The 24,899-nt window shown below is 35.8% G+C and overlaps 3 protein-coding genes across 7 annotated transcripts; 2 read left to right on the top strand and 1 right to left on the bottom strand.

The window, feature by feature from the left end:
- The first annotated feature begins 2,092 nt into the window (after window positions 1-2,092).
- Window positions 2,093-11,604, top strand: LOC127959475 (syntaxin-16). 3 transcript variants are annotated; one of them, XM_052558690.1, is made up of 8 exons: window positions 2,093-2,521; window positions 5,377-5,484; window positions 6,151-6,291; window positions 6,447-6,609; window positions 6,720-6,808; window positions 7,672-7,815; window positions 9,714-9,794; window positions 9,981-11,604. In XM_052558690.1, exons 1-8 carry the CDS (start codon window positions 2,390-2,392, stop codon window positions 10,083-10,085), a joined length of 963 nt encoding a protein of 320 aa, XP_052414650.1. In that variant the 5' UTR covers window positions 2,093-2,389; the 3' UTR covers window positions 10,086-11,604. The 3 variants fall into 3 exon arrangements, with proteins under 3 accessions (XP_052414650.1, XP_052414651.1, XP_052414652.1); XM_052558691.1 differs by having other exon boundaries at window positions 2,094-2,470; XM_052558692.1 differs by lacking the exon at window positions 2,093-2,521 and adding an exon at window positions 3,289-4,772.
- A 916-nt stretch (window positions 11,605-12,520) lies between these two features.
- Window positions 12,521-19,047, top strand: LOC127959473 (probable aminopeptidase NPEPL1). Its single transcript, XM_052558686.1, has 12 exons — window positions 12,521-12,741; window positions 13,294-13,479; window positions 14,348-14,518; window positions 14,634-14,723; window positions 15,640-15,721; window positions 15,986-16,128; window positions 16,367-16,444; window positions 16,974-17,074; window positions 17,162-17,285; window positions 17,869-18,045; window positions 18,631-18,741; window positions 18,826-19,047. Exons 1-12 carry the CDS (start codon window positions 12,592-12,594, stop codon window positions 18,988-18,990), a joined length of 1,578 nt encoding a protein of 525 aa, XP_052414646.1. The 5' UTR covers window positions 12,521-12,591; the 3' UTR covers window positions 18,991-19,047.
- A 452-nt stretch (window positions 19,048-19,499) lies between these two features.
- Window positions 19,500-22,405, bottom strand: si:dkey-249d8.1 (uncharacterized). 3 transcript variants are annotated; one of them, XM_052558689.1, is made up of 4 exons: window positions 21,884-22,405; window positions 21,531-21,726; window positions 20,676-20,928; window positions 19,500-20,600 (listed from the first exon to the last, which is right to left on the bottom strand). In XM_052558689.1, the coding sequence occupies exons 1-4, from the start codon at window positions 22,060-22,062 to the stop codon at window positions 20,014-20,016; spliced, it is 1,215 nt and encodes a 404-aa protein (XP_052414649.1). In that variant the 5' UTR covers window positions 22,063-22,405; the 3' UTR covers window positions 19,500-20,013. The 3 variants fall into 3 exon arrangements, with proteins under 3 accessions (XP_052414649.1, XP_052414648.1, XP_052414647.1); XM_052558688.1 differs by having other exon boundaries at window positions 19,500-20,525; window positions 20,601-20,928; window positions 21,884-22,404; XM_052558687.1 differs by having other exon boundaries at window positions 19,500-20,928; window positions 21,884-22,064; window positions 22,188-22,403.
- Window positions 22,406-24,899: the final 2,494 nt, after the last annotated feature.

Genomic DNA, 24,899 nt, shown 5'->3' with positions numbered 1-24,899 from the left:
ATAAGTTGGCAGCATGCAATAATAAATTCAGCAGCACTGCAGAACATCTTTGAAGGGTCGCCCTTAGATGCATGCTTTTAAGTTATATAGACAGCAGGTCGACAGGGGTGGGTTTGTCTTACGCAAACCCAGCAGATTTGGCACGTCACACTGGTTAGCACATGGAAAGTAAAGCTGGAAAATCTTTCTTTCTTTCTGTAAATGCAAACTATCAGTCAAACCTTTGGACACACCTTCTGATTTTTTATTATGACTATTTTCCACATTATAGAATAATAGTTAAGTCATCAAAACTATGAACAAACACAAATGGAAACATGGGAATGTTGTGACCAGATAAATAGATGAGTGGACAGACGAATAGATGGTAACCCATTTTCAGAGTTCGTGCTCTGCATTTAACCCATCCAAAGTACACACTCAGAGCAGTGAACACACACACACACACACACACACACCATGAGCACACCCTGAGCAGCGGACAGCCCTTTATGCCCGTGGCACCCGGCGAGCGGTTGGGGGTTCGGTGCCTTGCTCAGGGGCACCTCAGTCAAGATATTGCCGGCCCAAGACTCAAACCCACAACCTTAGGGTTAGAAGTCAAACTCTCTAACCATTAGGCCACAAATTATTGAGTGGACCAACGAATGGATTGATAGATAGACAGACAGACAGACAGACAGACAGACAGACAGACAGACAGACAGACAGACAGACAGACCGACAGACAGACAGACAGATAGATAGGAGACTAGCCGTGTTTACAGTTTTCACAGATGGGGTTTAGACAGTGTGAGGTTAAGTGAGATAAATGACTCAGTTCCTCTGTTGCTCCACCTGGGAAAAGCAACAGCAATGTAAAAATGCTCAAACAAAGTCTGTCACTTCCCACCCAGCCACTGGAGAAAGCTATTTTATCATTGTTATCCCTTCAACATCCAAACGTTTTCTACATCTGGAGTAAACCGTTTTCTGAAAGCGTTCACACAGCCGTTTTCCCTCTCAACGTCAACACTTGAGCGCGTGATCTTTCCGGTAGGAAACACTGCCGCCGTGTGGTGAAACTTCAAATGATAATATTCCTTGTGCCAATACCAAAAGTCAATCTGAGTAGCTGTCACCATACAGAAGCTAGAAGAAGTTATTTAAAAATGGGTGTGCTAATAGTTTATAATTGCACTTTTTCCACAGACAGACCCAACAGGATGACCCAAGTCAGAATATCACAGCAAACAACCCCATATCCCCATACAACGCCACACTTAAAACTGATTTTAAACAAAATTATTTATATACTCCAGTTTTGAAGAATAAAGTTGTTTACAATTTACGAACATAGCTTACATTTATTTACAAGTCTTTCGGCTGAATATAAATGTATAGGCTTTGTGTTTACATACTACAGTCTTCCTATTTTTCATTCACATTAATTATTGATGAAGAACAACATACAAACAAAAACCTTTCATAGTACAAAAATCAATAATTTAAGGTATTTTTCATTATTTTCATGATTATATTCACGAAATAAAAGATACAATGAAACGGCAGCTCCTACTCTCAGTTAAATTCAACTTTTTATCCAATAAAATATTATATTTTTTATAATTAATTTCAAAGTCTAAATAATCAAAGCAAAATAAATGTAAAAATGCTTTTATATATTATTTAATAAATACAAGGTTTAAATAAAAAATATTTAGGTCTAGGCTAAAAATCTGTGATTTTGCTTTTTTATTATTGATCAGTAACAAAATACAAACTAGACAATGATAGTACATAAATTTTATATTTTAAAATATAGAGAATAATTATATTATATTTTTCTATACAATATAAAAATAAGAGAAACAAATCATTTTCGTATTATTTATATATTGGAATCAATAAACCAGACCAAATCAGATAACAAATTGTTAAAATATTACATTTATTATATGATATGCAATTTAATAAAAAAAAAACGATCGTGTTCAAAATAAAATAAAATAAAAGTAATAACGTCACTGATTTTTGCATATTCATTGCCCAAAGCGGAAGTTTCATTGTGATGTCACGTCTACGTATTCCACGTCACGGAAGTCACAGCGATGATGAACCATTTGTCGGTACACGATCCAAAGCCGAGCTGAGAACTTGGGGTTATTGGTGTCGTAATGTTGCAGTACTCTACAGGGGACAGACTCAGGACTGTCTTGGTCTAAAAGAGAGCCGAAACCTCTCGAAAGCGGAGGCGCTGAGTCGCTGGGCGAGCCTGCTGTTTTGCAGGCTATAGCTCGCTAGTTTAGCATCCAGCTGCCTTGACGACCAGCTGAGTAACTGATCTCGAGACAGCCATCGAGGCAGCTCGCGGTTATTTCATTTTACTGTCGCCTTGTATTGCGTAGCCATGGCAACTCGGCGACTGACCGATGCCTTCTTATTAATGCGGAACAATGCAATCCAAAACCGGCAGATTTTGGCTGAGCAAGTGAGTACATACGACCCCCGTCGTACTCTGAATACACGTAGCAATGCTGCGGTGAGTCTAATGTTCATTGTCTGAATTGATTGTTTTCGCGTGTGTGTGATTCTACACTAGCTAGACGACAGCTAGCTAGTGGTGTTTGTTGATGTCAGTCGGCCCAGTCGGTTGTCCAACAAACCTCTGACGTTACTGTTTTGTTTGCCGTGTGAGGAGTTGGCAGGTCTGTGCGAACCGGCTAGCTGTTCATCAAACTCTTCTCATACAGTCGCATTTTAATGTACTTCACATGGAATGGCAATGAAATTACTACGATACAAGTTTGATGTTCGTGCTAGTTTGGCCAACGTTTAGATCATTGATTTAGCAGTGCTGGACGTTTTGACCCTAAAATATGACGGGCCCCTTTCTGAAATATGAAGGCAGCTGTATATTTTCGTTCATGAAGATCCATTTGTACTGTAAAATTAAGGAGGCATATTATACTATAACAAAAGTTCATTGGCTTTTTTGTCAATGTGGCCAAAATAAGTAATGAAAATATAAGCTATAATGATTTTAGTTATGGAAATAATAGCTGTTCGATGTATGAACTTGAAGAGAAACATTTACATATTTTTGTATTTGTGATTTATTTCAAATATGAATATCAGAATAATATAACACAGACGATAAGTAGTGATTCATCCAGGATAAATAATAACTTTAGGTCTTTAGAAAACAAAATGAAACCATAATGTCAAAATCAGTATACACTACTGTTCAAGGTTTTTTTTTTATTTTTTTTTATTATTATTATTATTTTTTTATTATTATGTTAACCAAGGCGGCATTTATTTGAATTGGAAAAAATACAGTAAAAAATGAATATTGTGGAATACTACTTGGATTTAAAATAACTGCTTTTTTTTACTTCAATGTCATCAGATCCTCCAGATACTATATTTTTTTCTTTTAAAAAATTTTCATATGCTAATTTGCTGCTCCAACAACATGTCTTAATATTACCTGAATGTCTGATTTTGCAGGATTCTTTGATGAATGCAGAGTTCAAAAGAACAACATTTATTTGAAATAGAAATATTTTGTAAAACTTTACTATCGCTTTTCATCTGTTAAATGTATCCTTGCTTAATAAAATTATTCATTTATTTTTCAGAAATTGTATTTTACCCTAGACCTTGAACAGTAGTGTAGGTTAGCTTTTTTCCTGAATTATGATCATGCAAAAATAGTTTAAATTAAATATTTATATATTAAGGATATTTTGGCTTAGTTAACAAGGTTTATGGAAGTTCCAAATTATAATGGAATTTTTAAATCATAATTTATGCCTTTTATGTATCACTTTTCATTAAATGCCTCTAAGCTGTTGTAATACCTTATTTTTATGCATTTAGAAACATAATAATGTAGTGTGGTGCTTTATCGCAAAATTTTCCTAAAATATTTGTGTGAGACTCTTTGATTCTCTACATACTTTTGCTCTAGTTATGTTTTTACGTTTTAAAACGAGACTCCAGACGAAGACAGTGTGTTTTGTCTCCCAATCTTCCATAGATCTTTCCTACAGATAAGCTATGCATCACATTTTTTGTTCTCTTTGATGCTGGTGGTTACTAGCACGGATGTCATTCTGATCCTATATCAATCATATATCATGCCTGCTTGTGTTTTGTCTGGTGTAGTGACTCCATTCTTTACCATCTGCTTGCATGTTTTATGTTTTTCCCTGCATGTACTTGTGGTCTAGCTAAGCACTTCTTGCTCTGCCTTGCAAAATCCTGACAGGATCTTCTGCTGTGCATTGCTCAGATCTGAAGTAATCATGCCAGTGTGCTGCTTTGGGTTAAAAATAGGGTTCTTCATCTAGCTTAATCTTTTATTGCATTTTATAAATTCAGTGACATCGCAAAGTGCTTTGTTTTTCCAAACCAAAAATCTTATTTAGTGAATGTATGAATCAGTAGCACAGTCATGCATTAGGATTAAGATGTTGGAGTTACTGGGCTGGAATGGACAAATCTTAGGTACCTTGCAACATAATGCCAAAAAACATATACACATGTATATTTTGCATATATATGAATTAATCTTCAGTTGAGAACACTTTGCATTTATTGGTTTTTGTTCCTGATTTGTCCAGTTCTGTCCATGTCCTGCTGTCAGTCTTTTTGATGCTGATCTCTGCTTTTTGTCTTGGGCTCTTCTGCTCTCACTCCTCGTGTTCCTCCCCTTCTCTTCTATCTCTCCTCTAATTGGATGGGACATCGCTGGGCTCTTCTTATCACATTAGGAGTTTGATGAGGTAACCTTGATGTTTTAGCATCCCTTTACTAAGCCCCGCCCCTTTGGTTGCTGTTGCTAGCTCACATGTGCTTTAAAGAATGTCTCTCTGGAATTGATTAATGTTAATTTACAACCAACTAAAACAGTTATGTCTCTTTATTTAGGAATGAGTGCAAAACGTATTTTTAGTCACAGCATGGACTTTTTCCTGATTTGACAGTGTGTATCCTTTCTTCCTGATTTACAGTTTTAAGTGACCCAACAGCATTCTATAGATTTTTTTTTTCTGTACAATTGCTTTCAAAAACATAAAAAACACACCTTCCATAGACTTGCATTAAAATAGAGCTTGTCTGATAAAATGATGGAACAATAGAAGGATAATGTAGGGTTGGTCACTGCCATTTTTAAGGTGGGGCTTAGTAAAAGATAAGTTTCTGCAAAATTTGAACACTGTTGTTTTTTACACTGATTGCTAATTTTTCATTAAATATTTTTCTCCAATAATTCTTTCAGCTACCAATAATAATCTCTCATAAAGATACATTTGCTATATTTGAATTAGTTTCACATATTTATCAATAAAAATTATATTTCCCCTCAATTCTTTCTCTGTCTGCTAGTTGGCTGATGACCGTATGGCCCTGGTTTCGGGGATCAGTTTGGATCCAGAGGCTGCTATCGGTGTCACGAAGAGACTCCCGCCTAAATGGGTGGAGGGCGTGGATGAGGTAATTATTAGATCTTTGTTTTAAGTGATCTGTGACATTTAAAGGCATGTTCCAGTGGCAAAACAGGTTAAGCTCTACTGGCAGCATCTGTGGCATGCTATGAATAACCAGAGGAACCATTTAGACTCGCCCCTTAGTGTGTTAAAACATTTAACATTTAACATTTAATTGAAGTGAACAAGACATTTATTATATTACAGATGATTTCTGCTTCAAACTAATGTTTGTTTGTTTTTGTTTTTTATCAAAGAATCCTGAAAAAATGTGTAGGAACATGCTTCTTGAGAGGCAAATCAGCATATTAGTATAATTTCTTATTAGTATAAATATTAGTATAAATTATTATCAGTTATTTAAAATTGTCATTTATTTTTCAATATTTTTTTTCACAATATATATTTTTTATTTACTGTAAGTGCAGACTTACTAAACATAAAATACTTTTTTCCCAAAATATAAAAAATTCGTACCAACTTTAAATGTTGGTGAATATTAATTATTGCTTGCATAAAAAAGTGGTCATAAACTATTTTATGTTTAATGTTTATCCACAGTATTTGTTTTGAACCTAAATATAGATATTTGACATTGGCTATATAGTCTTTGCTCAAATAAGACTTCTATCCATAGTCAACAGAGTGAACAGTGATGTCCTTGTTCCCACAGATTCAGTATGAAATCACACGTATTCGTCAGAAGATGAAGGAACTGGCCAGTCTGCATGACAAACACATGAACCGGCCCACGCTGGATGACAGCAGTGAAGAGGAGCACGCCATCGAGATCACTACACAGGAAATTACACAGGTATAATAACACACGCAGAAATCCTGTTTTATTACAGTCCCATCTGTTTTAACTAAAGAGGTTGAAGTGGACAGACAGAAAAACTACAGCAATTAATCCAGAGCACACATCATAAAACGGAACAATTTGTTGTGAGCCTGCATATGTGTGTGTAGATGTTTCACAGGTGCCAGCGGGCCGTGACGGGGCTCCAGACTCAGAGCCGTCATTGTACAGAGCAAGAAAACAGGCTGCTGACCAATGTGGTCTCCTCACTGGCCCAGAGCCTTCAAGAACTGTCCCTCAACTTCAGACACACACAGTCAAGCTACCTGAAACGTAAGTGTATGCAAACACAAGATTTATGTTAATCAACATAAGAACAGTAGCTTGTACCTCATGCGGTGTATTTTTGACACTTTTTTGATACATCTTACTTTTGTTTATAGGTATGAAAAACCGAGAAGAAAGATCCAAGCACTTTTTTGACTCTGGTCCTCTTGTGGAAGAAGATGAAGATATTGCGCTATATGACAGAGTGAGACTGTTTTACAAACACTCGTGTTTTTTAGTATATATACTACATACATGTCTCCATATTGGTAACTGTATGTGACCCTGGACCACAAAACCAGCCTTAAGTGTACATTTTTCGAAATTGAGATTTAAAATCTGAAAATCTGGAATCTGAGAAAATCTAAATACTGAGGAAATCGCCTTTAAAGTTTTCTTAATTAATTCTTAACTATGCATATTACTAAACAGAAATTAAGTTTTGATATATTTTTACAGTAGGAAATTTACAGAATATCTTAATAGAACATGATCTTTACTTAATATCCTAATGATTTTTGGTATTAAAAAAATCGATCATTTTGACCCATATACAATGTTTTTTTGGCTATTGTAAAAAATATACCCGAGTGAAATAGGACTGGTTTCAACCAATCGCTGTTGCTTTAAATTACTGACATTGTTGGAAGCACATTAGAGATAAACCGTTGAGTTTTACCGTTTTTGAATTCATTCAGCCGATTTCCAGGTATGGCGGTAGCACTTTTAGCTGTATCTTAGCATAGATCCTTTAATCTGATTAGACCATTAGCATCCAGCTCAAAAATGACCAAAGAGTTTGCCGTACCATGGGTGCAGTGATATTCCCTAATATCACTGTGCCTGCTGCATCCATGGTACGGCAGCTGTAGGATGTATTTACTGGATATATGTATTTACAGATGTATTTAGGATAAAATACATGTTAAAGTATAGACCCTAAATATAAAACGACCGCTTATTTTCAGATTAATTTCCAGGAAGGGCATTGTCTTATATTCGGGTCAATACGGTAATAGCATTTTATTTTCAGTACATGGTTGACAACTGACTCTCTGACTCTTTCAGGGGTTTACAGAGGATCAACTAGTGCTGGTTCAGGAAAACACTGTGCTGGTCGAAGAGCGAGAGAGAGAAATTCGACAAATTGTTCAGTCCATCTCTGACCTTAATGAGATATTTCGCGATCTTGCTGGAATGGTTGTTGAGCAGGTCAGTGTGCTTCTTAATGGGAAATATACAGTTGCAATCAAAATTATTCAACCTCTCAGAGACTGCAGTTCTTTACAAGTACAAGCTTTTCTGAAGATGCAGGATAAAATAAAAATTCTGTGTATAACAGTTCACTGGCATATTAAAAGCGATATTGTCAATATATAATGAAATATTTTTGAGTTATAAGATTTTTTTATAATACTGCTATGTCATAGTTATTCAAGATCTATTCAACATTGCTGTTTTTAAATCACTTATTTGCAGTCAGCCTCAAAACACAATTAAGCCTTTAGAAACTCTATTAAAAACAGAATTAGCTTGAGCTGTTACACATACAGTTAGCCTGTGCATGTGTTGAAGTTGAGTAGCAAAAATGTCATCAGAGATCTCACAAAAGCTAAAGAGAATAAATATTGTGTTACTTTAGAAAGGCTAAGGCTATATGTTGAAAGTTCCTAGAGACACAGCTCTCAGCCTTATTTCTTTGCTTAAAGTGTGTTTTACCAGAAAAGCTTTGAGGGTGTTGAAGAAAAAGCACAATATTATAAAATGTTTAATCGGAGCAACTGAGAAAAACCTGCAGTGTACAGCCAAAGATTTGCAAGATGACCCGATGAAAGTAGGAAAACCATTTCAATGCAGTGTGTAAGAAGAACACTAGACAAGTATGGCCTTCACGTTGAGACATCGTGCAGAATACCACTCTTGATCAAGAAGAACAAAAGGCCAATTTGTACTTGATGAAATTCATATGTGTAGACCTGTGAAGCTCTGGAGGAATGTTTTATGGAGTGATGTGACCAAACTGGACCCATTGATCAGCGGTATGTGTGCTGCAAAATAGGCAAAGCTCATAAGCAGAAGAACACCATCTCCATCATCAAACTTGGAGGTGGATCAGTCCTGTTATGGGGTTTCTTTACTGTAGAAGGAAGTGGAAATCATGACTGTATGAAGGACATAATGGATTAATTGAAGTATCAGGCCATGTTGACAAGAATTGCGATGACTTTGGTGCAAAGACTGAAGCTGATGATCAATGGACTTTCCTGCAGGACAGTCATCCCAAAGTACAGTACACATCCAAATCTACTACTGCTTGGTTCAGAGATCAATCATAGAATGTTCTTGAGTGACCTGTTGAGTCTCCAGGCTTAATTCTCATTGTGAATATCTGGTTGAATTTGAAGAAAGCAGTGGCAATGTGAAAACCAAAGATTATCAGTGATCTGGAAGCCTTTTCATGCGAGGAATGGGCCAAGACTGAAGTAGAGAGGTGACAGAAGCTTCTAAACACTTACAGACAGCGTTTATTGGTGATTTTAAAGAATAAAAGATTCTGCACAAAGGGGGTTGAATAATTTTGAACATGAATGTTTAGAGCCAATTAGAATTTTATCATGATTCATCAATGTTCCCTTCTCAGAATCACTCAAAAGTCTATTAACAAACTTTCTCCAATACTTTACTGATGCCTTTGTTGAACTGAATTCATAAAATGTTGTTCTCCGCAGCAGTATGTCTTGCAGGTCAAGGGGGTTGAATAATTTTGATTGCAAATGAAAAAATTGATAGCTTGAATGCACTGTAAGTCGCTTTGGATAAAAGCGTCTGCTAAAAAAAGGCATAATATGTGTATACACACACACACACACACACACACACACACACACAGCAGGTCCTGTCCTAAAAACTGTACTATTTCAGATTCTTCATGTGTAATTTTATTTAAACTGATTTATTTTAAATTATATAGGAATTAAAAATTCAAAATGAATAATAAAACAAGGATTATAAATAAATTAGGTTCCTACACAAAATGAATATTATGCTTTGAGGCAGTTGCATAAATATGCAAAATATGCATTGTTAATGTCAATGTAAATTGAATGCAGGGCACAGTCCTCGACAGAATTGACTTCAATGTGGAGCAAGCTTGTGTCAAAACAGATGAGGGGCTGCAGCAGCTGCAGAAGGTGAGGCTCTTATCAAGCCTGATGATGTGTTCAGCAACATGTCAAGGGTTGTAACTGATTACATTTACTTTGTCAGTCATTTATGGTGTAATATAAATGTACGTACAATATCCACATGATACTTTAAAAATAATATCACATAATAGAGATGGAATGCACACTCAACTTTTCTCTTTACTTTCTTAGGCTGAACAGTACCAGAAGAAAAACCGCAAGATGCTGGTCATTTTAATTCTCTTTGTCATAGTTGTTGTTCTAATACTTGTTCTGTTCGGGACAAAGTTTAGGTGAATCATTCCATGTCCTCTAGGAGGGATCTACCTGTATGTATGAGAGAAATTGATGTGTGCTTGAGTGGGTATGCATGCTAACTTTCAACACCATTGTTCGAGTGTGGAAAATTTGGAAGGTGCTTGCTTTTTAAAATGCTACACAACAAAGTAAAACAAATAAGGACGCCCCTTCTGGTCCCCGAGCGCAGTGTCTGGAGATGTTCATGTTTAATTCTGTAGTGAAGAGGCAGTTTTAGTACTTGGGTTTCTTTAAGAGGCCCATTTGTCTAAATTTTTCCCGCACAGTAATCAGGAGCGTGGATGCAGTATGCATACCATGCTCATCTCAACTGCGCTTGTCATCTCATTTGAAGAGTAAAAAGGAGGATAAAAGATGTTATCCTTGAAAGATGATCATATCAGCTTGGGTGAACTAAAAAAAGAAAAGAATGTAAAAAGAATTTCCAGAACATATTTCATCCCAAAATTTGAAGTTGACCTAAAAGCCTTGTTAATATTTTTCTTCTTTTTTTTTTTTTTTCAAATCTCATTACAGTTATGCAGAATTAAATTATTTTAAATCAAAAAGCACAGTTGCAGTATTACAGTATTTGTTTACTGTATAACAGTGGGACATATCTAATGGGAATCACCATCACAGACTTGGGTGGGGGGGGGCTTAATGGTTGTAAAAAATAATAATAATTTCATGATGCATATATTTTGAATATTGGGTTCAATATCACCTGAATGTTTTCAAAGATTCACCCACGTTCTTGGGTTTAATCAACATCAGTTGTGAGCATCTTCAGTGCTTTTGAATCAGACCTTGCTTGCAGGTTAGGATGTGTTTGCTCAATGCAAACCCAAGATGACATCATAAACTCGTGTTTTCCTGTAATTTAATCTGAAAATGTTCGTGTGTGTGTGTGTGTGTGTGTGTGTGTGTGTGTGTGAGAGAGAGAGTGTATATCATTGGGATTATGACATTAGTTCCTCTGCCCACGCCAGCAGAGGTGTTTTATGCACCATCATGTGTTTGTCTTCGTTTTAATGGCAGTGTTGTCATTACATCAGTATCATTTCAGTCAGTGATTTATTCAGTGTAAAGCAGGAGTGAGTCATCAAGATTTTTGCTTTACTCTGTTCTTTGCCTTAAATTGTGAACATTTGTGTGCTGAACTTGGATGTTTTTAAAGCTTTTTCTGTCCATGTTTCATTGGCTGGTGTTGTCACTACCGTATCGTTCAGTCTGACCTTTGAACTTAAACTGAACTTTGACCTTCAGTCTCAGACTGAAGTTCAGTTGGGTCTGCTGACTGTAAAACTACTGTTCCCTGCACAAGATGAAATTATTTATTTAAGATGCAAATATGTGTACAGAGTTAATGAAGTTCTATTGGTAGTCAAGAGTCTTTTTTTTCCCGTTGTATATTGTAACGATTTACTTTTTTCTGTCCTTTCAAAAATCAATTCCTGTTGGCTTTTGTGAAGGTTAATTGTATCACTACTGTATAATGGGGTTAAATCATGAAGTCGATTGTGTTATTTTATAAATACAGAGACCTTTTATTCTTATGTAATTTTAGAAGGTTTGAAAAAAGTATAACTGCACATTCAAGACTTAAATCCATTTCAAGTGATTTACTCCCTGGTTTTGGCTTGAAACCCAGTGAATATAATATTTTTCAGCCTTTATGGTACTATTGTATGCTATCTAAACCTTCTGTAAACGCTGAACATGTTTTTAAAGAAATTAAAACATATATATATATATAAGTTATGAAAAATGTATGTAGTACTGTGTCAGGACTTTAAGCTCAACTGAAACAATAACTCTAACTAAATCTCACTATTTTCTGCTTAACCCTATAAAGCTGACTGTATATATGTATTTCTAAAGCCTCTAAATTACCAGCATGGTCAAAACTTTACTAAAAATCCTGTTGTACACCATCTAAAACATGCCTGTGTAATCAACTCTCACTGATTTACATTACAAGCTATTGTAATTTCATTTTACATTTTGGCCATGTAAATAACATCAGCTGAACACAGTTGCATATTTTTGCTTAGTTCAGGGCTCTCACATCATACTGAGCCATAAATGTCTGGTATATATCAAACATGACACAGAGAGGAAAAAAAACATATTTCGTCTAAACGTTCAATAATTTTTTTTTTGATTTTTTTCGGACTATGGTTTCAAGGGTTAAACTGTATTTGGTCATAATTAAATAGGTGTTAATGCTACTATGTGATAAAACGTGATGTGATGCTTTGATACTGAATTATTACCATATTCAGATACCACTGCAACTCCAAGATACTTCAAGTAATGTTATTATTAAAGAAATACTCTCTGCCGTTTTATAAGCCATTCCTCGTTCGAAAACCTGAAGTAAACTATCTAGATTTAAATAAATAAATAGCGCGGTCAGCACAAGGGCTCGCGAGACGGGCAGGAGAAGCGGAAGGTCAAAGTGCATCTTCCCTCATTCTGAAGAGACTCGTTCTCGGGGAAGATGGCGAACGTTCTGCTGGAGTTCAAGGCGTCTGCCGCGGACTCAGAGCCGCAGAACCGACCGGTCCTCATCGTCGGCCAGCTCGCTTACCTGCAACAGATCAACTGGACCCAGGTGAAAGGAAAACTGCAGCCGGTGGTCACCAAAGAGGTAAGTAATGTTAAATGAAAAGTAACTGAGCTTGTAAACACATATTGAGGTTAGCTTACCGGCTAAAGTTAAAGAGCAATCTGCCGCTTCGGACTGGTGTGTAACAGACCGCTAAATCTGCACTTAAGGAAACCTCAAGATAACAAAAAACTAGTTAACGATATATATTATTGTAATTCTAATCTAGACGAACCGTTACAAATTTCAATAAAACGACACTTTTCACAGTCATCATTTCTTTTCTCTAACAAAAAGTAAAATGTTATTCTTTTAGATATCATAACATTATGGCATTTTGCACGTAGGTTACCTTTTGTAAGATTTTTTAAGTCGGCCACATCATGTTTTTTGGTTAAAGAAAACACTTAGTCAAGTAAAAATGTATCATCAGATTTCCTTTATAGACTTAGCTGTTATTGCATTTATGATCAGCATGTTATTTTACCTAATAATGTATATTAGGTTTCAGGTACACTGGCAAACAATAGAGCATGGTAGTATAATTTTATTAGCATTTTCGTTTATGTGTGCTGTGTCTTTTTTTGCTTTCAGATATGGCAGGCAGCATTGGCCTCTCTGAATCCCAACCCTACAGATAGCTGTCCGCTGTATTTGAGTTTTGCAGCCGTGGGGGCTCTTCCTTCACGAGTCAGTCGTCACAACAGCCCATCATCTGCACACTTCCTCACCCGCCTCGTCCGAACCTGCCTGCCCGCCGGCAACAACCGATGCATTGTGGTCAGTCTCATTTCACACTTCATTATTAATATGCTTAAAACTCTTATTTTATGCAAATTGACCACAAAACTATATCAGCAGTTTCAGACTGCATTGGTCTCAGTAGTTTATCTTCATTTCCCTTTTCTGTTTCTCATAATTTCCATATGACAGATACAATCTCTGGATCTCTGTCACTCTCATATAAATATCAGTTTTTTTTTTAAATCGTATCTGGCTATTTTCTTTATCTTCTTGTTACACTTTTTTTTTTTTTTTTTGGTAAAAGACAGATTTTTGATTGTAACTGTAATTCATATGTTATTATGTATTTAAATGATTTCTAAAGGAACAGGACAGGCTGCTGAAAATTCAGCATTCCCATCAAATTAATAAATGGCTTTTTAAAAGTTATTTGAATAGAAATAATTTATTTAAAATTGTAATAATATGACTTGTTTTTAAAATAATATTATTTATCCAAATATATATATATATATATATATACATATACATTTATCATTTAAGAAAAATGTAAAGTGAATATATATATATATATATATATATATATATATATATATATATATATATATATATAAATTGTGTAATTTCATGACTTACAGGTCTGTCTTCTAAGTCTGATACCACGGTCTGATTACAGAAATTAATTTCATGGCTCAGTAAAAAAAAAAAAAAAGTTTCTAGGACTGCTATTTACGATGGAATGAAATGGTGAACATTAAAATACAGCCACAACACTTTAAATGTAAAAATTATATAAATGTGTAGTTTTTTTGTATTCTATTTCTATTTATTTGATTAAGCTCAACTTGAACCATTCCTTCACATTTGACATCAGCTAAAATTGTGGGTTTGTTTGGTTTTCCAGATGGTGTGTGAGCGCTCTGATGTGTTTGCATCAGCATGTGCCATTGCCCGAGCTTTCCCGCTATTCACCCGCCGTTCAGCTTCTTCTCGCAGGACAGAGAAGAAGCACGTCACTGTGGAATTTGTGACTGTGGGTCAGGACAACGGCCCACTTGAGGTCTCCACACTAGAGGTAAAGCATTCAAGTGTTCAGAGTTACCTTCCTGTTGCTCAGATCAAATTACTAAATAATTTGTGATTATGCATTTATATTACATCCATTTGAATGTGCAAGTGGTTGTTTCCAGTGTCTTGCCAGCGCAGCGGATGGAGTTCGTCTGGCTGCTCGAATTGTGGACACTCCATGCAGTGAAATGAATACTGATGACTTCCTGGAGGCAAGCATTTCTACACAGAGTTTCTGTGAAACAGTATTATTATATATGTATTTATTAATATTTTGATTTCAGTTTTCATTTTATTGTAAGTTTTATTCTGCATTTTTTCTGTGTTTTTGTCACTTTTATTATATTTTTTGAACACATTTAAGCTTAACAGAAATCTTTATTTCAGTTTTAGTAATTTTTGTACTTGAATTTATTTTATTTTAGTTTGCACTGCAGGTTTTAAGATTCAGATAGAGATTCCTTTTATGTCATTTTTATGCTCCACATTTAATGAAATTGTGTTACACAAATTCCCCAGTCAATAATCCAGTGCAAAATTATAAAAGAAATACCTAATAGGAATACTAATGAAGTTAAAGTAGAATAAAAAGGGCAGTGTCTTGAGTGCAAATTATATTTTTAGAAAAGAAGACACCAATGAAATGATGGAGCTGGGCAGTGTGACGTAATTGAAAAAAAATGTTAATATGAGCCTGAAAGGAGAGAGATAAATTGAAAATAACACCTAGATTTTTAACAGTAGATTATGATATAATAAGAGTACCATCTATTTCACAAGAAAAAACATTCCTAATGACTAGTTTAAAAAAACAAAAAACAGCCAATCTTTTATTTTATGTACACAAACAGAGATTTTGTCAACTTGATTCGATAGAGCGGTCCTGTTTTCAGAGTCATTAGCATATAAATGGTAATTAAAGACGTGTTGGTACAGGTTTTGATGCAGGGGTAGTGTGTAAATAATTAATAGTAGTGGGCCAAGAATGGATCCCTGGGGGACACCTTGCTTCAGATGGGCAGTAGGAAATCGCAAATCCTTTAGTTTTTGTTAACTCCAACAACACTGCTGTGCGAATTGCATGCTGAAATTGGTTTTCCGCTCGTAATACATTGTAATCTTCTGCAGGAAATAAAGGCAGTGGGGAATGAATTAAGTATCACTCCAACTATAATTCGAGGAGAGGAACTGAAACAAAAGGGTTTTGGAGGTAATCCGAAGTTTTTTCTTTTAAAACGTCAGCAGATTGCAACATTCTCTGATCCGTTATGAAAAAGATGGGCTTGCATTTTCATCACAAGATGATTTCAGAACTGCTTGGTGCTTCTTCTTTCAGATGAAGTTTTTCTGGCATGTAAAGACAAATCATGCATGCTGTTTTAAGCTTGAAATGAATGCGTTTTGTTTTGCATGACACCAGATGACTGTTATCTCTGTGCATATGTTCATGTGTGCAAAATCACTTACTCTCTAGGTATCTATGGAGTTGGTAAAGCTGCCCAGCATCCTCCTGCATTGGCTGTGCTCAGCCACACTCCCTCAGGAGCTACACAGACCATCGCCTGGGTGGGCAAAGGCATTGTGTATGACACCGGTGGTCTCAGCATCAAGGGCAAAGTAAATACTGTGCCTTACTGTCTGCCTAGTGCATTAAAAGATGGACAGAGTGTTCAGTAATAGTGTTTTTGTTTTTGTACGTTTGCATGTTTTTTTTCCCTGGTCTTAATATTAAATTAAATATTATGCAATGTTGTTGGCTGCTGCTAGAGGCACATAAATGACACCCTTCACCTTAAAACACCACATTTGACAGCTTATTTGTTATTTGTACAATTTATTTTTCTCCCCTTTATAGACCACAATGCCAGGAATGAAGAGAGACTGTGGAGGAGCCGCAGCCATTTTAGGAGCTTTTAAAGCTGCTGTTAAACAGGTACTGATTCTTTTGATATAACAGATCACTGACTGCTAAACTTATCTACATTAAAGGTCCTAACCCCGGTCTCAGGTGGTCTGATCACAAGTAGGCAGCCAAGACGGCTTGCACTTTACACTTGGTATTAATGTGTCTGCAGTCACCATTTATTATTTTGTTTATGAGAGGGTGTCTCATTTCACATCTAAGTGTGTGTGTGTGATGTTAGTATACCAAATGTGTTCAGTGAAGACTTGTATACACTAGTGCTCAAAAGTTTGGGGTCGGATTTTGCTTTTTAATGAAATATCTTTTAGTGCTATCCAATGCTGCATTTATTTGATAAAAAACAATTTTGAGTAGTTTGCAATTTAAAATATGTATTTTCTATTATATATATTTTTAAATAACTTATTCCTTTGATCAAAACTTATTCCATTCTCAACATCATTTTTCTTGTTCATATTATCCTTCAGAAATCATATTTGTATTTTTTTATTTTAATGCATGTAGGAAGTTTGACATTGCCTTCTGTTGCATGTCTCAGGGCTTTAAGGACAATCTTCATGCAGTTTTCTGCCTGGCTGAGAACTCCGTGGGACCTACAGCCACTCGACCAGATGATATACACACTCTCTACTCTGGAAAGTAAGTTTTGGCATCCCAGTGAAAACATCTTCCATGTGTCCTAACCAGCGATGCAGTTGCATGTAACTGATTTCTGTGGTTCTTCAGAACTGTGGAGATAAACAACACGGATGCTGAAGGGAGGCTGGTGCTCTCTGATGGTGTTGTATATGCGAACAAAGATCTCTCTGCAGACATCATACTGGACATGGCCACGCTGACCGGTGCTCAGGTGCGTTGATGTTGACACATTCTTGTGTGAGGATCTTCTGAATGCACTTGATTGCTCCTCTTATTAGTAAAAAGGTGATAATTCTAGATTCAGTTTCAGTGCAGTCATTCCATCTTTTTTTGTGTACAAGTCTTTACAGATTTTGAGTGAGAACAAGATATTGTATACTGATATATTCAAGGAAGGATTTCTGGGCCAGATTTCATTTCAAGCGAAGCATAAAAAGAGAATCCAGTGTCAGATGATATCACGAGGAATTGGCGAAATTCCAGAACCAAACCAGTTCCCTGTTAATCGGCAAACCTGAATCGCTGTTTTTTTACTGCTTTATGGCTGTTGCACTTTGAATTTTGGCAAAACCCAGTTATATTTATATCCTGAATGGCCACTCAATTCCTTGGGGGGGGGGGGATGATGCTGAAAATTCAACTTTGTCATCACAAGAATAAATGATGTTTTAAAATATATATACTTTTTAAATCTTAATAAGATAATTGTTTTTAAATCCAGTTCCCAGTCAATAAAATGATGTCCCATACTACTCAAACATCCCATCTCTTGTGTTTTCTGTTTGCCGCTGCAGGGAATCTCCACGGGGAAGTATCACGCTGCGGTGATGACCAACAGTGAGCAGTGGGAAGCCGCTTGTGTGAGAGCGGGCCGCAGCAGTGGAGACCTGGCACATCCTCTGGTCTACTGCCCTGAGCTTCACTTCAGTGAATTCACCTCCGCTGTGGCTGACATGAAGAACTCTGTGGCGGTGAGGAAACGGGGAAGAGATGGGTGTGAAGTGAAAGGGGAGCCTTTTTTTTCCCCACAAATGTTCACTATAGTGATGGAAGTTACCGGAATGGTGCACCATATAGTTCATAATAATTGTTTACCGTTAGGACATAAGGGACTTTTTAGCTTTTATCTTGTTTTTTTGTTTCATTTTGTTTTGCTTTTTACTTTTTTGTCTTTTACATTCGTTTTTATTTATTTTTTTACTTTTTAGTTTTTACTTTTGTATTTTTTTTTTTTTTTTGTTACCATTTTATTAAAAAAATACATTAACTTTTTATTTTATTTTACCCTTTATTTTAATTAAGTATTACTTCGTTTTATTTGATCCTTCCTTTTACTTGTTGGTTTTATCTTACTTTTTATAAATGTTTTACTCTATACTTTTTATGTTGAATATTTTATTTATTTTACTTGTTTTATTGTAACTTTTATCTATTTTATTGCTGTGTGAATTGGAATTTTCAGACACACTTTGAAAATCAACTTAAGACACATTTCAATTATTTTGAATACTAATTTGATTTGAGTCAACATTGGTGCATATTTTGTTTGACTGCAGGACCGTGAGAATGCACAGAGCTCCTGTGCTGGCCTCTTCATTGGCTCTCATCTGGGTTTTGATTGGCCAGGCATTTGGGTACATGTGGACATCGCTTCACCAGTCCACGCTGTGAGTATAGGCTATAGTAAAATGAACTGAAATTATGCATGTTAACCCAAGAACCTTTTATAATTCAGTGTGGATTGTGCACAGGGGGAGCGAGCCACTGGTTTCGGTGTGGCTATGCTCTTGGCTCTGTTCGGCCAGGCATCTGAGGATGCTTTGCTCAACTCTGTGTCCCCTTTGGGTGCCGCCACAGCCAAAACTGCCTCTGAAGACCAGATGGAGAGAGACTGCAAGAGGAGAAGGCTTGTCTAAGATGATTTCCAACTGTTCTTGATCTTCAAAACTATTAAATATCAGTCACGCCTTGTACATGTTCTTTCACAAAGGTTGTATCCATTAGACACACACACCCCTTGCTTTACCCTGTCCTGTACTGACCACCTCAGATAACCTCCCTCAGTAAAGCTTTTACACATAGTAATGAATTTAATGAAAAGTGCAACAATGTCTCGATGTTTCGTAATGTACATGTGAATATCTTTCAGTTTGGCATAGGGAATGTTGCAGGAACAGCAAGGGGCTTGAATTATCTGTCAGCAAATACTGCACTGGGGTCTTCAACATCTTTTCAATCAGAAAGTGATTAAAATGCAATCATTTGATTTTCATTTTGAACGTAAATGATGACACGATACCGATGTTAGTGATGATTTTGACTCTAAATGTGTGCTGGCGATATTAAATTTGATGCCAATTTTGTAAGTGTGGCAAATGAAGAAAATGGAAATGTGAATGACAAAAAACAAGTAAATAGTCAAAAAAAAAAGCATTTGTTCAAATTTATTTTCTCTGCTATATGTCTGCAAATACTCAAAATCTACAGATTGTGACATCATCAACATTTCAATGCAAAGGGCAATAACATCACAATCAATTTCTCACCACCAATTAAACTTTAAAATTAACATTAAAACAGTTTCTCTGTAATCATTAGAGATTATTTGGAAATAGGTAATGCATTCATTTTCCCCAGTAAACATTAATCTTAAGGTTTAATCTAAAAACAAAATAGAAAATGAACATTAAATTATATATTTACATTTAGTCATTTAGCAGAATTTAATAAAGGTATGTGTATATAAATATAAATTTGAATTGACATTTTAATGACAATTATAGATAGGTGTGTGTGTACATAAGTATTAACTGTTTTATTTTATTTTTAAGTATTTAGACATCCTGGTAATCTTTGTTTAGACTTTAGTCTTTATACTGATTTTATCTGAAGTCATGAATAATACAGTAATGGGAAGTTATGATTTTCTATGATTGGAGTCAGTCATTAAATTTTCTTTTTCTGACTTGTGAACTGAATAGAAAGCCATAATCCGGGGGTGAATAAAACTCGGATTCTTCCACAGGTTCCACTTTAACAGGAAGCTCATCTTCAGACTTGATCTCAGTCTTCTGAGGAACATCTTCCATCTTTACAATGACGTTCTTGTGAATTGTAATCTGCATGGGTGGCAGTGCAATTAAGCTCTTAATAATGTCCTTTGGTGATGCAGTGGGATTGACTGTGAGTGCCGACCTTATGACCTCGTCTTCAATCTTTGCCTTCATAACATTTCCTGTTTCTGGTTTAATATCCAGGTGACCACTAAAGTTCATCACGATGGCAGTGCTTTTGTAATGTGTGTTGCATGAGATACAATATAGAGTTGGGCTTGACAGTGTCACACTCTTCATTTGGTGTTTACGAGGACAAATTAAGACATTTTTAATGTTTGCACCAAGGATATCACATCTGATAGTTTCTGTCGGCACTTGAACAGCAGCAGCTGTACCTTGAGATGGGATGCTGACGATCTGTGTGTCTTTGATAGTTGATGGGGATGTCACTTGAACAGCAGCCGCTGTACCTTGAGATGGGATGCTGACGATCTGTGTGTCTTTGGTAGTTGATGGGGATGTCACTTGAACAGCAGCAGCTGTACCTTGAGATGGGATGCTGACGATCTGTGTATCTATGGTAGTTGATAGGGATGTCTTTCCCCTGATCTCTCTCACAGAGACGTCTGTGATGCTGTACCATTCACCCACAGTCATGCTGTGCTCACGCCAGACTGTTAGCCTCATGCAGTCTGTGGTATCTGCTACAGTATATTCAGTTTTTGGAAGACTCTGTCCATCCCATACAACACCGATTCCCCTGCGCAGCTCCTGGATAATCTTTGCATTGATGTTCACCTGTGCAATATACAGAAAACAAACAGATGTAGGGGGCTCAGTGACCTGACACTTGGCTTGGTTATTAAAAGAAAAAAAAACATTAAAATGACAAAAATTACTTGAATACACCCCTCCATTTTTTTTCTTAATTTAATTTCTTATTTTACTCAAGTTTTTTTTTTGGGGGGGGGGGGGGGGTTGTTAAAAATATCCGGATATTGTAAAAATAATAATTAAATTAAAGAAAATTAAATGATGGTAAATACAAAAACATTTTTTACAATCTTTTATAATTGTGTCTTTAAATAATCAGTAAAGTGGTTCGGAATTGGTTATATTTATAAATGGAAAACACGAGTAACAAAAGTAATATAACATGCAGGAATCTATTAATTTATTGTTTATTTGTTTGTGATTAAAATAAAATAGGAAATGATATCCTATAGATAGTTTTATTTTATACTAACTTAGTGAAATATGAATTTATTTTAATTATTTTAATACAGGTGGTTTGACAACATCATGTGAGATGTACTGTAGGTTTCATCGTCCTGGAATTTGTTTCTTTTATAAAACTGCCAGATAGCATTTTGTGAAAGTATTTATTATAAACGACCTACCCTCTTTGGTTTTGTATGCAGTTTAAGGAGTTCAGACAATTGCACAGCTTGTGGTCCAGCAGAAAAGCTGCTGTTAAATGCTCCTCCGAGGTCACGGACGCAGGACATTTTCGAGCTGTGGGTGTAGAAGATGTCCATGCTTCTGCTGGACTCCACTGACGACGGTAAAACCACGTCATCTAGTGTAACTAAACTCCTGCGCAAAAGATTTGAGAGTTTAGACACAGAGGTTAACAGGATAACTGTTCGAATAATTCTGCTGTGTTGTGTAGTATAGAATATCTCTTAATAAACCATTTAAAAACTTTAGAAAAATAAGATGCCTTTATATTTGTGAGAGAAGCAAAACTCACCGTGTTTTTTCAGCGTTGTGGAAGTGCATGTGATCTTCAGGTCTGAAGACCACAACTTTACTATTTCCACCTTCATGTTGAAGAACGGCATCAAAATGATTGTCTTTTACGGGGCTCACGTCGCACAGAAAGCCCTTGACCTGTTTCCTTAGTTTTTTGGCTGGACTTTGTTCTGCCATGTCTGATCACATGTATATAGCAGCTGTTAACGTCCTTTTTTCAAGTTAAAGGTGCCATAGAATGCATAGATATAATATTTAAAATTGTTCTCTGATGTCGCCAGAGTGTGTATACGAAGTATTACCTCAAAACACCCCACAGATCATTTTTTGTAGCTTGTTGAAATTGCCACTTTTATGGTATGAGCCAAAACGCTCTGTTTAAGTGTATGTCCCCTTTAAATGAGAATGAGCTGCTGCTCCCCAACAATCCCCAGCTGCAGAACCGCAGCACTCTTTACGTCACAGCAGTCTCGACAGCAGCGGGCATGGAGATGGGTCTGACCTCTTGGGTCAAGCAGGATGTGTGGTGAGCAAAAGTTATCTTACTAAGCATAGCGCCACGTAGTGTTTTGGATCATTTCAAAGTTTTAATCTACGTTGACATCAAGTCAGCATTTTTTATTATAATTTTATAATTGTATAACGATTAAATCAGATGATGGATAAATAAAGTAGCTGATCAAAAACATGATGAGATATATAAGGCTTTCATAAAACAAAGCTACTATTACAAATGATGTGTTGTCATATTCTTATTGCACTATATATATATATATATATATATATATATATATATATATATATATATATATATATATATATATATAGTGTGTGAGTGTATATAAATAAATAAAAATATAATAATATATTTTATTATATTTTATATTAAAGGAAATATTAAGCAAAATGTCCTGGGCTGGCTATTTTTTCCAGGGGGCAAGGAACTCGACCGGAAGTTGAAGTCGGCTGCGTGCTGCCATCTTGTAGCAGAACTTCACTTGCGTTAGCATTCCCATTGACTCCCATTCATTTTGGCGTCACTTTGACAGCGAATAACTTTACATCTAAAGCGTTTAAAGACTCCGTTTGTCCATTATTTATTTCTAAAGATACACGACAATGTATAAAGGGCTCCATTACCTTATATGTTACATTATGGCCCCGTATAAACAGTTTTTGTAAAAAATAGGCTAACGATTGCGTTATAACCACTCGTCTCTCTGTCGCATTACCGTACAGACAGGAGGAGAAGCTCGAGGGCAATTAATTAATATGGCGTACTGGCGTTACGTTTTAAAATACTATACAAAATAATTAATCAGAATACTTACTCCTGCTCACTCACGACAAAGAACTCCCCGCTCAAGCTCGCCGTCTCCGCAAGATTAACGATGGCAGTTTCCACGCACAGCCACTTAGAAGATTTACATCTGTCAGACAGGTTGCTGACGTCGTCAAGCTTCGTTTGAGTCTGTGCGTCAGAAACGGAAGTGCTAAAAAACGCTAAAAATGGGCTTCACTTGTCTCAATTGAGTTCCAATGGGGTCGCTGTGTCCATTTCTTTTACTGTCTATGATTTTTTTCCCATTAATTTCTGGTAAATATCTCCATGTTCTGTGGGAAAAAGTAATCAAGGGATTCACATGAGGATGAGTAACTAAAGACACATTTTTGTGAAGCTTGCGTTTTCATGAGGAACCAAAGAACATCACCAGCTCTAGCTTATCATGAATTACAGGGTTTTTTAACTAGAAAAATACAAAAATGTGCATATGTATGTCATATGACGTTTGCCTATCACCTGACTGTCATGTGCAGTTATGACTAAAAGATGTTTTCCTGATCTCTACGAGTTTGTACGTGTTTGAGATCAGCCACCTTAACATATTAGTGAACTTGCCACTTCCTCTTACTGTAACTTTACCAACATTTTCCACAAATAGTGTTAGATGATCTATAACAGTATTATTACATATGATATTAATCTACAGTAGCATAAGTAGTAGGTAGTTTTAGAGGCATCTAATTCCTTGACTAATACACACTTTTAATGGCTCTTTGGCGCTGACATTGTTCCTCCAGCAACTACAGCAAGAAAACAGTAATGGTGGACCGCAGCTTCTCACCCAGGCCTGTGTATATGCTAATAGGACAAAGAGCGTCACAAATAGATGGGACTTTCACCAATTCTGATGTCATAGTAGTGAGGCCAAACAACTGTGTTCAAACACCTTATAAAAATGATTTTTTCATTCTATGGCACCTTTAAATTGGAGAAGCTGACACATGAACATACAGCAAACAATATCTCATCTGACCAGATCATCATACAATGTTCAAATTGTTAGATCAAGCACAATTGGAAAATAAATCTCTTTCTACATTCTAGTCCTTACCAAAGATTATAAACTGTTCCCTTTAAATGGTGCTTATTCAAAGGGTACGTCAAGCTGTTTATCACTGTCACTGGACCCACGAACCCGCCTGCAAACACACTGATAACAACTGACTCAAAACAACTCTGCATTTAGAAACATATATTTCATATATTTTCAACATATATTTAATAGTGATTCTATATTGTACTTACTTCAATATTTTTGAACCAGTATTGTTACTGTTAACTAAAACGATATGTTTGTTTTTTCCGTTAATTAAGCTGAAATTTATATATATATATATATATATATATATATATATATATATATATATATATATATATATATATATATATATTCTTGTTTTTCATATTCCTTGCCTCATTATCCGATTTTGCATTATTCATTAAGGCTAATCATTTTGACTCACAAACACACTCAGAGACATGGACACACACACACACACACACACACGTCACACTCTAGTGTATATTTTAGATATTTAAGTTTTGGTTACAAAAAAAATAATAAAAATAATAATAAATAAAAAATTATTTTATTAAACACTGACTTTTTGTGACAAAACGCCCTATACTGTCGCACTCTATAGAGTAATTTGTCACAATGGGAAATTAC

This window comes from Carassius gibelio, chromosome B6 (genome assembly GCF_023724105.1).
Source record: "Carassius gibelio isolate Cgi1373 ecotype wild population from Czech Republic chromosome B6, carGib1.2-hapl.c, whole genome shotgun sequence".
Taxonomy (NCBI): Eukaryota; Metazoa; Chordata; class Actinopteri; order Cypriniformes; family Cyprinidae; genus Carassius; species Carassius gibelio.
Note: the sequence above shows the minus strand (reverse complement) of the source record. Positions and strands in the feature narration are given on the sequence as shown.

Coding starts and splice junctions, on each gene's coding strand:
- LOC127959475 (XM_052558690.1), top strand. CDS start 2,390: ATGGCAACTCGGCGACTGACCGATGCCTTCTTATTAATGCGGAACAAT. Junction 7,816..9,713: donor CTGGAATGGTTGTTGAGCAG/GTCAGTGTGCTT, acceptor AATTGAATGCAG/GGCACAGTCCTCGACAGAAT. Junction 9,795..9,980: donor GGCTGCAGCAGCTGCAGAAG/GTGAGGCTCTTA, acceptor TTACTTTCTTAG/GCTGAACAGTACCAGAAGAA.
- LOC127959473 (XM_052558686.1), top strand. CDS start 12,592: ATGGCGAACGTTCTGCTGGAGTTCAAGGCGTCTGCCGCGGACTCAGAG. Junction 13,480..14,347: donor GCAACAACCGATGCATTGTG/GTCAGTCTCATT, acceptor TTGGTTTTCCAG/ATGGTGTGTGAGCGCTCTGA. Junction 17,286..17,868: donor CCACGCTGACCGGTGCTCAG/GTGCGTTGATGT, acceptor TTGCCGCTGCAG/GGAATCTCCACGGGGAAGTA.
- si:dkey-249d8.1 (XM_052558687.1), bottom strand. CDS start 22,062: ATGGCAGAACAAAGTCCAGCCAAAAAACTAAGGAAACAGGTCAAGGGC. Junction 21,727..21,883: donor CACAACGCTGAAAAAACACG/GTGAGTTTTGCT, acceptor TCTTTTGCGCAG/GAGTTTAGTTACACTAGATG. Junction 20,929..21,530: donor TGCATACAAAACCAAAGAGG/GTAGGTCGTTTA, acceptor TATATTGCACAG/GTGAACATCAATGCAAAGAT.